At 42.6% G+C, this 13,559-nt stretch overlaps 1 protein-coding gene across 2 annotated transcripts in view; it reads right to left on the bottom strand.

Moving 5' to 3' along the window:
* PSME4 (proteasome activator subunit 4) overlaps positions 1–13,559 on the bottom strand; it is a 107,173-nt gene that overhangs the window by 68,436 nt on the left and 25,178 nt on the right. Inside the window, exon 4 of one of the 2 annotated variants that reach the window (XM_069954213.1) lies at positions 2,191–2,250. The exons of the other annotated variant lie outside the window; for it this stretch is intronic. Coding sequence (XP_069810314.1) covers positions 2,191–2,250 — 60 coding nt within the window. The remainder of the gene's footprint in view (positions 1–2,190; positions 2,251–13,559) is intronic. 2 annotated transcript variants of the gene reach the window in all.

The raw sequence follows: 13,559 nt of genomic DNA, 5'->3' as shown, positions 1-13,559 counted from the left end.
ATGTAAATTACAAACTTGCTTTATATCACATCTACTGTTGGTTTAGATTTTGAAAGTTATAACAGTAGTGACACTTTAAGAGAACTAATGTCAGTGGGCAGGGTTGTCACAAACATCACAGGACATTTCTAAAAGTTATCTGTAAACGGCGCAAGTAATAACCTTGACCTCTAGTCTGTCTATCCAGCAGAAAACCATAGTATTACACAGAGCTCAGGGGAGACCTGTGGTCAGTACAGAAAAGGTTGTTTTGTGTTCCACTTTATGGCCCTGTGTACTCTGATTTAATAGAGCTACACCCCCCTGTTTCTGAAATATACAGGTCCTATTTGGTGGTCTATCTGCACTTTTTCCTGAAAAGTCAGATGAATGGAAACCATTACAAAAAGAATGGGAAAGCTAGGCTCAGAAGGGTGTGAATATGAGATTGGGGAGGGGGGAATGAATATAAGACTGCAGGAGGTGTGAATATGATGCTGAAGGGGAAGATAAGGCAAGAAGGGAGTAAATAGCAGGCAAAGGTGGCATGAATTACGCCTGGGGGGCTGAACATGAAAATGATGGGGCATGAATCAGGCTCACTATAAAAAAAAAAAAAAAAAAAAAAAATTATATATATATATATATATATATATATATATATATATATATATATATATATATACATACAGTGGTACCTTGGTTTAAGAGTTACTTGGATTAAGAGCGTTTTGGTTTAGGAGCTCAGTTTTTCAAAAATGTGACTTGGTTTAAGAGCATCGCTTTGGTTTAAGAGCTCCCTGTACTGGGTGGGAGCGCGAGTGGGGGAGGGGCATGGTCTGCATAGCGGGGGCCAACAGCACTGTACTCTGACCCAGGAAGTCTCCATCACCTTCCAAATCATAGCAGATCCACTTCAGGCTGGGGCTTACATCAGGGGACAGGACTGTGGAGGTAATCTCTCCATATCTGTAACCTCTCTCTCTGAGAAAATTTGCTTTGGTTTAAGAGTGGATTTGGATTACAAGCACAGTCCCGGAACGAATTATGCTCGTAATCGAAAGCACCACTGTATGTATGTATATATATATATATATATATATATATATATATATATATATTATTTTTTTTTATATTTTTTTTTTGGCTATGTATACAGTACATATAATCCCATAATTTATTCACCACCATTTTTTTTCCTTCTACCACATCTCCCCTTTTAACTATGAGTAAAGTGAAGATTTGGCAGGCGCAAAAATAAATCAATACCACTAAATAAAACTAAAGAAGTAACACTAAAGGAAAGGAGAGGGTAATAGGCGACTATTCATATTAGCAAGCCCGTAAGGATGTCCGATGAAGAAATCACTTAAAATTTCTAAACACGTAATTGCAGAAATTGAGGCTATTCGCCCTGTTTGAGCAGAAGTGAACTAGAATTCTCCTCTTTTCTATATAGGGGATTTAGTTACTCGCGGTGTACGATCCTTTTATTCTGACTGTTACAGCAATCAGCTCACTCCATGCACTGACCCTCTGTTTGTGCAGCAGGCGAACAACCTAAACAAGCAGAGCTGCAGTATAAAGCATAGCGGCCAAATAAAGCATCTGCCTGAGGAGCTGGGTCTCAGACTACCATAGACTCCCACTAGACAATGCAGGGAAACTGCAATTACTGATCATAGCTGTACAGAATATGAAGCAAAGCAAAAAGCAGCTAAAACTGGTACAATACAGAGCAGGAAAGCGCTATCTAAAAGGTATATATTAAATATTATATATATATATATATGTATTTCTAGCACATCGTTTGCTTTCTATACTATATACTATACTATAATATAGATATTTTAATTTTTCTTGGCTCCAATGAGAAAGGTGCACTCTGTATAGTTTCTCTTCAGACATCGGGCTATGAGTGAACACGGTGTAAGATTTTAAGTCTCATGGTGATGCAGAGTGTAACATACACGGTAATAGAGATGAACCTCTGGTGATGTGTGATTATCAGTCATAGGGTTTATCACATGCTTACATTGTGCACAGATGACGCTGTGCCAACACAACACCCGTGACATGAGTTTTAATGGCATTAGACATGCAGGAAGTAAGAATAAAAAATTATGAAAAAAAATTATATGTATCAGCCAATGAGAAGCAACAATACAGCAACAACAAAAAATATATATAGATAAAAAAAATGGTCCTTACCACCTACGTAAAACATTAAGCACAATTGTTTTAGTGGAGGACAAGCCTGGTCGATACGAACTAAATATGGAGATGGAGACAAAAGCATAAGTCATGAAATGAGATAACAATGTTCTGCTTTTTTTTTTTTTATAAATAATTTAATTTTGTTTTGCTTTTTTCCGAAAATGTTTAGCAGAGTTTTAAAATGTCTCTCGTATGAGACATAAAGGTAATGTCTAGAGGGTGCTAAGAGCCAGAGCTTGTAAGGCTGGCTGTATAACTTGCCTGGCATCTAGCTGAATTGGACATATGGGAGGAGCAGTGTGGGGACAGCCCCCTTGGTTCTTTCCAGCTGACAGCTTTATAGTAAGTATTCCAGCACCCAGCAGTAAGAAGTGCCTCTGTCTCATGAGAGAGACTTTTTAAGACCAAGCTTTTAAACCCCAAGATTAAAGCTAAAGCCATTACATCATAGAGGACTGACCATGTACACCACAGGTGCCCTCCAGCTGTTACAAAACTACAATTCCCATCATGCCTGGACAGCCAGAGCTAAAGCTTTGGCTGTCCAGGCATGATGGGAAATGTAGTTTTGTAATGGTTGGAGGGCCTGAGTTGGACACCCCTGATTATACCATGCACCAGGATTATTCTAGAGAATAAATGGGGATCAGATAGTGTAGAGAGTAGATGAAATATTAGATTATATATCCTATTGCTTAACATTTGGCACAATAGTTGCTGTACAGAAGAAACATATGATGCAGAAGATAGGGAAAAAATCTATATGTGTTAAGCCCACAGCCATTGTATATGTACAGTATACCTTATCGCTCTCTATGTATAAATGCATTATTTTGGTATACTAATCCTGAAATCTAATCAGTGGGGGTCTGACAGCTGGGACCGCCACAGAGAATGAATGTAGCAGTGGCAGCACACATGCAGTGTTTATTCCAGGGATGATTTTTTCCCCCCATTCTCAAGATCAGTCAGACTGCGACTGATCAGCTGTGGATATGCTAAGGGTCCTTTCCGACGCCACGATTTGTTGGCCGTGGACGCCGGTCTGATTACAGCATCTATAGGGTTAATTGCTGCGATCCGAGCTCACGCCGCCGCAGATAGAACAAGGACGTAACTGTATGTTCCTGTGCGGGAACACAACTCAAAAATGGACATACAGTTACGTTCGTGGGCAGGAACTGGTCAAGCAGCAGTGTATACTTATATCCGTGCTGCTTGTGATAAGGCATCCAGGTTTCCCATCTTCCGGCCGCCAGTTGTATCTTCAGGCCCTGCCTCATCCGGATGTCAATCATTCGGGAGGGGATGGGTCTTAACTTAATGAAATGGCAATATCCCTGTAGGCATCTAACTATATTAAAGTACTTAAAGGAGACGTCCAGCATTGTGTTTTTTTCCCAAAAGAGCCAGGGAGGTGGTGGCTGAACATAAAAACATGCACATACCTAACTGGGTCCACTGTCCCCCACTACAGTTACCGGCCCCCTGACCACTTCCTGGTCTGAGCAGAAACCCGGGTCATGACATGTCAGCCCGGCTCAGCCAGCCAGCGACCATAGCGGGGTCCCATCTTGATCTTGGCCTGGTCTGAGTGGAACCCGGGTCGTGACGTGTCAGCTCCGCTCATCCAAACAGCGGCTGTAGCGGGATCCCACCTTGGCTGCTGACTGGCTGAGCAGGGCTGACACAAAACAACTCGGGCCCCCGCTTAAACCAGGTAGCCACTGGGGGACCGGGAACTGGGAAAGGCAGACCCCTGCGCTGGAGCCAGGGAGGTAGGTGCACGTTGTTCTGTTCAGCCACATCCTCCCCGGCTCTTTAAAAAAAAAATACTCCTCAGTATACAGGTAGGACAAGCAAATGACACAGGTAGATTTCAGCTCTGAGGCTGTAGAGTTATGTATTTATGTAGGTATAAAGATTTACATTTGAGGACAGAAAGCTAAACTTTTTTTTTTAATTATTATTGGGAAATTATATACATTTCTGTATATTCATAGAAAAAGAATTAAAGGGAACCAATCACGCAGAAAATCAATGTAAAGCTAAGGATACGTGCTGGTAGATCACCCAGCACACTTCCCAAATATGCCCCTGTAACCTCTGTGCCCCCCTCAATTAGACAGTATTCTTACTTTGTTCAGATCACGCGCTGTATGTAAAAAGTAGTCAAGGTGGGCGTATGTAGTCACGGTCCGGGGGGCGTATGTAGTCACGGTCCGGGGGCGTATGTAGTCACGGTCCGGGGGCGTATGTAGTCACGGTCCGGGGGCGTATGTAGTCACGGTCCGGGGGCGTATGTAGTCACGGTCCGGGGGCGTATGTAGTCACGGTCCGGGGGCGTATGTAGTCACGGTCCGGGGCTGTAATCACGCCCAGAGGGGCGTGAATCGGAGGCTTGCGGTCCAGTGACATCATCCGGCGGCTTGCGTTCCACATCGCGGCCGCGCCGATGTCTTGGGGAACCCGTGCATGCGCAGTACGTCAGCGTCGTCTCCCGCCGCACTGCGCATGACGGACATAGCCTCGAACTCACTTAGCGCCGGAGATCGTCGCTGGAGGCTGTGTTTCACCTGCTGGGCTCACCTCAATTCCTCTTTCTGCAGAAATTTGGTATTCCTCATCAGTTCTTTCTTCACTGCCACCAATGATTTTATTTGCAGGTCCCCACTGCCACCAATGATTTTATTTGCAGGTCCCCACTGCCACCAACAATTAACCCCCCCACTGCCACCAATGATAAGGGGGATTATCATTGGTGGCAGTGAGGGGGGGGGGGGTTAATTGTTGGTGGCAGTGGGGACCTGCAAATAAAATCATTGGTGGCAGTGGGGACCTGCAAATAAAATCATTGGTGGCAGTGAAGAAAGAACTGATGAGGAATATCAAATTTCTGCAGAAAGAGGAATTGAGGTGAGCGCAGCAGGTGAAACACAGCCTCCAGCGACGATCTCCGGCGCTAAGTGAGTTCGAGGCTATGTCCGTCACGTGCAGTACGGCGGGAGACGACGCTGACGTACTGCGCATGCGCGGGTTCCCGAAGACGTCGACGCGGCCGCGATGCGGAAAGCAAGCCGCCGGATGACGTCACTGGACCGCAAGCCTCCGATTCACGCCCCTCTGGGCGTGATTACAGCCCCGGACCGTGACTACATAAGCCCCCGGACCATGACTACATACGCCCACCTTGACTACTTACCAAAAATTTACATACAGCGCGTGACCTGAACAAAGTAAGAATACTGTCTAATTGAGGGGGGCACAGAGGTTACAGGGGCATATTTGGGAAGTGTGCTGGGTGATCTACCAGCACGTATCCTTAGCTTTACATTGATTTTCTGCGTGATTGGTTCCCTTTAAAGGGAAAAATAAAGGTAGAAGCCACAATTCCTATTCAGCTCCACATGTTGATGCCAGAGCTGGAAAATGACCCCGCTGCTCTCGTCACTGGTGTTGTAAAAGGGTCATACTACATGCGGATACACTCCTGCAACATGATCTACCAATAAACCCCCTGGAATAAACATTTCCAGGACCCTGAGTCACTGCTTTAATGTGCTCTTTCTATGCACAAGGCGAGGAACACAAAACAGGCAGATCAAATTTTATAATGGAAATGGCAGGCGGTCACAGTGGTATACAGATGTCAGGATCAACGCTCAAAAACAAACTAAGATTTATAGGGATGGAGTCTAAGTGCCGCACTGCCTACCATTATATACCATATATCTGTAGGCTTTTTGTACAGTCATCTACACATGTCTTTAGGCAGTCAGTAGCCAATGACATCAATCTCAACTCTTCGTATACAAAAGGTACAGGGGATAATAGCCCTATTTCACGGAACGATTATCGTTCATAGACTCGCTCCAACGACCGCTCGTTAACAAGCACTTAACGATTTTTTTAAGCGAACGATAACACATAATACGTGTGGGAACGTGAACGATATCTGTAGTGTAACGATTTTTTTTGCGGTCGTTACATCGTTACATGGTCGTTTAAAACGTTGGCCGGGCTGAGCATGTAGGTGGGGAAATGTAGGTAGACATTTCAAGAAAGACTAAGATTTTTTATTCAACTAAAAGATTAGCGAATTATTGTGAAAAGACCAACGATTTTTTTTCGACATGTTGAAAAAAAATAGTGAACGACTCAACGACAATTTCGTAGTTGTCGTTCGCTCGTTTACAGCTATTCCACAGAACGAATATCGTTAACGAGCGGTCGTTTGAGCGATTTTATGAACAATAATCGTTCAAAAACGTTCCGTGGAAAAGGGCCTTAAGTTACTTATGTCAGGGCAAAGCAGTAGGGTCTCCTCTTTAAAGGTCCTCATACACACGTGGGTGGCAGGTTCGGCCATCAATCTGAGGCGAGTTGGGCTCTCCAGACTACCCACTGACAGATGAAGGGCATGGTGGAAAATCACAGCTGACTCATTAGGTCTCAGAGAGGACACAGGAACATTCAGCCATCCCGAACATTCATGTCTATGGGAAGGACAGGTGATAAAACGGATGGCTGAACTGGCTTGAAGGTGTATGGCCACCTTAAAGGGAATCTGTCACCAGGTTTACTTTGCCTTAAATGAGAGCAGCATAAACTAGTGACAGAAATGCTGAAGAGATCGGTGTATTACTTACATCATTCTGTTCAGCCGTTCTCCTGATATGCAGGAGAATAGGATTCTTGCCACACCCCTCACCCCGCCCTCCAGCTGCTGATTGACAGTTAACTGCCTATACACAGCATGAATAGATAACTGCCAATCAGCAGCTGGTGGGTGGAGTTTTCTGCTTCTCATGAATATTGAGGACAACTGGGCTCACACACACATAACGGAGAGGACTACTTATTGTCCATTCAGGAGGATATCTCTGGATCAGGTGCACAGAACAATGTAAGTGATACATCATTCTGTTCAGCTTCTCTGTTGCTAGTTTATGCTACCCTAAGATAGGACAGCATAATCCTACTGACATAGTCTCTTTAAACGCAGGGCAACATAGAATAGAATTTTATGACTGTGTGCTTGTTCCTCTTTGGGTGCTGAAAAGCTAATTTAAAGGGGACATGTGATCTAAAAAAAATGCTTTTCCTTAAAGTTTTTTTTTTAAATATATATTAAACATGTTTAAAATCATTTTTGGTGAGGTGTTTATAATTTTTCATTTAACCATTTATATGGTAAATTAATCCTGAAATCTTGCCATTTTCAATCTGGTCACTAGACCTAATAATAAGATGAGACTTCATGTTGTGTCTGGATTGATAAACAGGAGGCTGCTATAAAGTGATCTGTACAGAATTACAGTGACAAAAACTACAGATTAAGCTCATAGCTCAGCCTCCCCCTCCCTGTAGAATGATAACACCCACTGACTGAAGTTGCAGCGCCCTGGTGAGCACAACGTCCCCCTTCAGTGATACCAGGTTCAGCACTGTATATTTAATAGCAGCTGGGCCTGGTACCGCAGCTCAGTTCTATTCACTTGACTGACTGGAGGCCATTTGTGCAGCTTACATGCACATAAACACATGCCTTAAAAACTGTGCGAATTAGATTTTGTTTCAGTGAATTGAGAACACACTACATTACACTACATTAATGGGCTACACACCATGTCCTTAGAAAAACATGGCTGCTTTCTTCCAGAAACCGCACTTCTCCTGTCCTCAGTTTGGGTGTGATTGCAGCTCAGTTACATTGAAGTGAAAGGAGCTGAATTGTAATACTGCTGATCTAAACCTCTATATTGCATTATGCCCCCTTCGTTATTATTCTGTCTATATTTGCTGTTCCGCTCAAGGGCCCACTAATTTCTATGGCTCTTTACATGCACCTGTAGGTGTCACGGGTCCATGTTAGAGCCCCGATCCGTACACGGATCCACCTATTATGAGAATGGGTGTGCTCTACAAAATGTGTACATTGGGCCTTAGTCATCTATACATGAACCGGGTTCAGTGCAGCTCTGCAGACCACAACTCCTCCACAATGCGCCAATATTCTGATGGCCATCGATTTATACATTAAAATACCATTCGAGTCTGAAGAACATTAATTATGTATTCACCCAACTTAGTATCTAAAAAGCTTCCTCACTGCGCATTTCCGCTTCTAAAAAGCCATCCTGAACTATAAAAGACTCCATGCATTATGTGCATATTACATTTGGCTTCTGCTTTATATAGTATGACTAGCACATATGTATTCCTACTCGTAGGTATAAGATACTACAGGACAATCTTATTTCTGGGCATTGCTAAATGATGGTGCCAAAATGTGTGGGCCATTATCTGCAGTTGCCCGTGACAACCAATCACATTGCTTCTTTCATTCTTAAAAAGACCTCTGAAGAATGAAAGCTGGAATCTGATTGGTTGCAATTAGCAACTGCTTCTCTACGCAGGGTCTAAATGTGCCACTAATTTATTTATCAGTAAAGCTTGGACAAATTGAACATCAAAAATTTTCTTTTAGAAAGTAATGCAAAAAAAAAGTATATATATATTTTTTTTTTATTGTACAACACACAAAAGTGACCCACCCCTTTAAAAGTAGTAGAACGCATCCTAAACCTTCTGAACTAATGTGACCATAGATAGGCAAGTGGCCCGCACATAATGTTATACTCAGCATGGGAAAGGTCATTGTACAAGGACGGACCCACCCGCTGGGTGTGATAAGAAGGACTCTCAACACTCACTTCTCGCCACCAACCCTAACACAGCAATTCTCAGCCAGTCATATCAGGCCACACAACACAGTCATGTACTGTCAGCATCTAGGACGCTATTTATGCCATTCATTTAGAAGGAAAACAGGAGTCAATGCAGTCCTGACTACAATAAAACCATCAGAAGGCTTCCAGGAAGAGATCTCGGAGACATCAGGGAATCCTAGATAACATTGCGGCCATTAGTAAAAACTACATATACCATAATACATGGTATATGTACATCATCCCGGCAGGGTACTGCGCCTCCAACATTTACAATAAAGAGGCAGTGAGCGCTTCATACACTGACTGGTAAGACACATTGGGGCGGTTTTATCATCGTATGGCTACGTTCATTAATACATACTATTCTGATGCTGACAAAATAACACAATAGCACAATTCTAAAGGGACCTGTCAAGACAATGCTAACTATCACTATCACATTATAAAGCAAGAAGAACTGAGCAAATATTATATATGTCTGTGGGAAAAGATTCAGTATAACTTGTAACATGTTGCCCGAAATTCCTGATCATTCTGTGTTAAGGAGTCAAGTGGGCGGTGTCACTCAATGGACTGGACTCCTTAGCATGGAAACATCAGAGATTTCAATTAACACGTTACAAGTTATATTGAATCTTTTCCTATAAAGACATGTAAGGATGCATTTACACAGACAGATTTATCTGACAGATTTTGGAAGCCAAAGCCAGGAATGGATTTGAAAAGAGGATAGATCCCAGTCTTTACTTTATGACCTGATCCCTGTTTATAGTCTGTTCCTGGTATGGGCTTCAAAGATCTGTCAGATAAATCTGTCTGTGTAAACGCACACTAAGACAGAATGGCTCGATCCAGACCTATCCAGATTGGCTCTCGCTGAGATGACCTGGAAGTGAAATAATAGGGTCATCTAGATATTGACACATGTTGAAGTTGTACTTTGTTATGACATGCTTGAGAAAGGCTCTGTTATATGTGGGTGCCGAAACACGTTGCGCTTATTAATAAATTATTCGTACTCCTGAATTGATGGTCCATCTCTACTGCATCTATCACGGACTGTGGTAAACACTCACCTGCGCTGGGGATTTCATAGAGGATCAAGTGGCACGAGAGGTCTGGATCGTACATATTCCTGACACCGGTGGTGACGGGTGGTGATCTCTCTTCCTTTGAGCTGCGGTGATTTATGTATACCACAACACGCTTCTATAGAGTTGTGCCTATTTCTGCACAACTCAACTAGGCGAGTTCATTTCAATACAATTTTGTGTGTGCCCACCTTTGCTGACTGTATTGCACTAGGAAGCGCCAGCTTGTTTGTTTCTATAGTTCCTATAAAGACATTTCAGTCCACTCGTCTTTTTTGTCTCTATAAGATGATGCCGATAGCTTGGGTAGCATTTTCATGGTGATGGGTTCCCTTTAAGCCGCATGTTCAGCACATTTTATGGGGGGTTTCTCTATTATGCACATTAGGCTGTATCTTGTAAATTTCAAGTAGTTATATAACAAAATACCGGTTAAATTATGCACCATAACACATGCATAAAAAAGGGATAAAGTGCACGTATTATGTCCGAAATAGGTTGACACGTGACAGTGCAGTTTTTTTAAAAAAAAACAATGTTAAATAAGTGTATAATACAAGGAATTTTTGCTTCCAAATGGACCTCACCATACTACATAGGAAAAGGCTTTGGTGCTATGTAATAACTGGTATCGGCAGGGAAACGATTTAAAGGAATAGACAGCTTGTGATCACAAATGTGGCCCAATCCACACCAATAGTAATAATCCTGGCAAAATTGCGTGGATATTGGTGATGACATGAGGCCATGATTGCAAATGTGTGAACGTGGCCTTACGAGTTCGGTGGTGTCAACTGCATGTGTATCTGTCATCATAGAAAATTTTTGACGTGTCATAGGAAAATGTAAAGGTTTTGATCGGTCCGGGACTGATTGTTCAGACCTGAAACGATCGGGAGAATGAGCTGTGAGAAGACCACGCTAAGCGTGGTCCTCTCCCGGCTCTGTGTCACGTGATGAGTCAGGTTCATAACGTAAATCTATGGAGCCAGACTCATTATGCTGACACGGAGGTGGGAGAGGATGCGCTACGGCACAGTCCTCTCCCCTTTTGTTCTGACGATCAGTACGGGTCTGAACACTCAGACCCAAACCAATCAAAACTTTTGACATGTTCCTATGACATGTGAAAAGTTTTCTATGATGACAGTGACACTTTGAAGGTCTGGTGAGAGTATCAGCACTATAAACGGGGGAGCCAAGGTGGGACGATCCCCCAAATAAACCAAAGATCAATACTTAAAGTGATTCTCCGCAATGAAACCTATTTTAACTGTCTAATAAATATAAATAGGTAAATCTTTTTCTTTGACTACCTTTCTGTGGTGTCTTCTGCTTCCAATGCCAAACGTCTACTCTGCTGTCTTCATCAGCACAACTTTCTGTCTGGTGTAAATCCTGTAATGGTCTTTCTGTTCCTGTTATTCCCTGTAGCTGACAATTCATCTAGCTCTATCTCCCTCCCACTATGTTAGAGGCTCCTATGGGTGCAGTTGGTGGGGTTATAATTAAGAAAGTGTAGTGGGAGGGAGACAGAGTAGCTCAATTCCCAGCTAAAGTGTACAGCAGTAAAGGGAAGTATGCTACAGGATGTTCATTAAACAGGAAGTGGCGCAAGTAGGACAACATAAGCAGAACAATAAAGCATAAAAGATAACCTTATTTATCAATATATAAAATTGTTTTCATAGCAGTAAACTGCTAAAGCCCCTATTACACGGGGCGACATAGAGGAGCAAACGACCGCTGTCATCGTTCGTTTGCTCCTCATACCTTGGTTATAGCTGCGGCAGCGAGTGGGTAAGCGCAGGGAGGCTGCCCGGGTGATCGCTAGATCGTCCAGGCAGCCCACAGAGGATATCGGCGGTCTGCTGCGGACGCTCCAATTCCACGGAGAGACAGCAGCATATTACTGCTATCACAGTTGTTTGTCTTTCAACATGACAGCATGATCAGCCGACATTAGTTCATGTCGCTGATTGTTGCCTTCTATTGCACAGGACAATTATCGCATGAATACGGACGATAATCGTTCCGTATAATAGGGCCTTTAGGCAATGATATCAAAGGTAAATGCAACAAAAAGGTTAATTCTTTCATAAGATAAAAAAAAAGAGCCAAAAAAAATATATATATATATATTTTTTTTTTTTTTTGCTCCTTCAGTTTACAGAAAATGTGTAGGTTTTATTGTAACAGTGGGTCCAGAGGAAAAACAGTGAAGGGGATGCAATGCTATATCATTGGTCACCTTCATTTCCACAATAAGTAGTAGCCCCAGAGGTCTGACAACCCATGATGACAAAGTGATGATTTTAGAAGAAAATATCCCCTTTAAGCTTTAACGTTATAATTCTACTCCTTTAATGAAAATTGCCTTTTTTTGTGAGCATGTAGGGGGCTTATGCTCAGCACAGGAGCCAAACCGAACAAAGAGAGCTTCAGTTAAAGCATAGAAAAGGCACAGAGCAGCTGTTTAAGCCAGTCAAAAGATGGTAGAGCGATTCTCTACTACATCTTACTTCCAGCAGATGAAAATCATTCATCATATTTGTAGATTATGAACATAAGACACTAATAACTTGGTAAAGCTAATGTTTAAAAGGGGTTACATGGAACTTTGAAATTGACAGGCCATCCCTGCTGATCAGCAGCTTAAAGGGGGCACAACACAATAGCAGGCAGTGCATTCCCGTCATTGCTTACCAGAAAAAGCCCTGTATCTTTAGTAGTAGTTATGCCTGCTATTAGAGCTTAGTCACATTTACTTGAATATGGTGAAACTACATTTAAAGGAGAAGACCGGCGAAAATTTTTATTAAAGTATTGTATTGCCCCCCAAAAGTTATACAAATAAAGTGCTATAAAGTGCTTTTTCCGGCACTTACTACTGCATCAAGGCTTCACTTCCTGGCTAACATTGTGATGTCACTTCCTGGATAACATGGTGATGTCATGACCTGACTCCCAGAGCTGTGCGGGCTGTGGCTGCTGGAGAGGATGATGGCAGAGGGATGCTCAGTGTCCCTCCAGTGCCCTGTGTCCCTCAGTGTCCTCCTGCCATCACCCTCTCCAGCAGCCACAGCCCGCACAGCTCTGGGAGTCGGGTCGTGACATCACCATGTTATCCAGGAAGTGACATCACCATGTTATCCAGGAAGTGACATCACCATGTTATCCAGGAAGTGAAACCTTGATGCAGTAGTAAGTGCAGGAAAAAAAACACTTTATGTGCATTTCCAGTAATAAGTGTATATTGGTGATTTGTATAACTTTTGGGGGGCAATACAATACTTTAATAAAAAAATTCAGCCGGACTTTGTCTGTAATTATAGTTAAAGCAAAAGTACAAAAGCTAAAAGTACAGTGCACCCCAGCCTCTTCAGACAAATGATCAAAGTTAGTCGGACCCCATTCAATCCTAAGGATAGGAAAATAGAAGGCTAGGCCATCAATGTTAAAGTCAAGGAAAATCCCTTTAAGAAACAAATGGAGACAACCTTTAACGATAAGCATAAAGAGAGATAAAAAAAAATAA

This window comes from Dendropsophus ebraccatus, chromosome 15, assembly GCF_027789765.1.
Source record: "Dendropsophus ebraccatus isolate aDenEbr1 chromosome 15, aDenEbr1.pat, whole genome shotgun sequence".
Lineage (NCBI taxonomy): Eukaryota > Metazoa > Chordata > Amphibia > Anura > Hylidae > Dendropsophus > Dendropsophus ebraccatus.
Note: the sequence above shows the minus strand (reverse complement) of the source record. Positions and strands in the feature narration are given on the sequence as shown.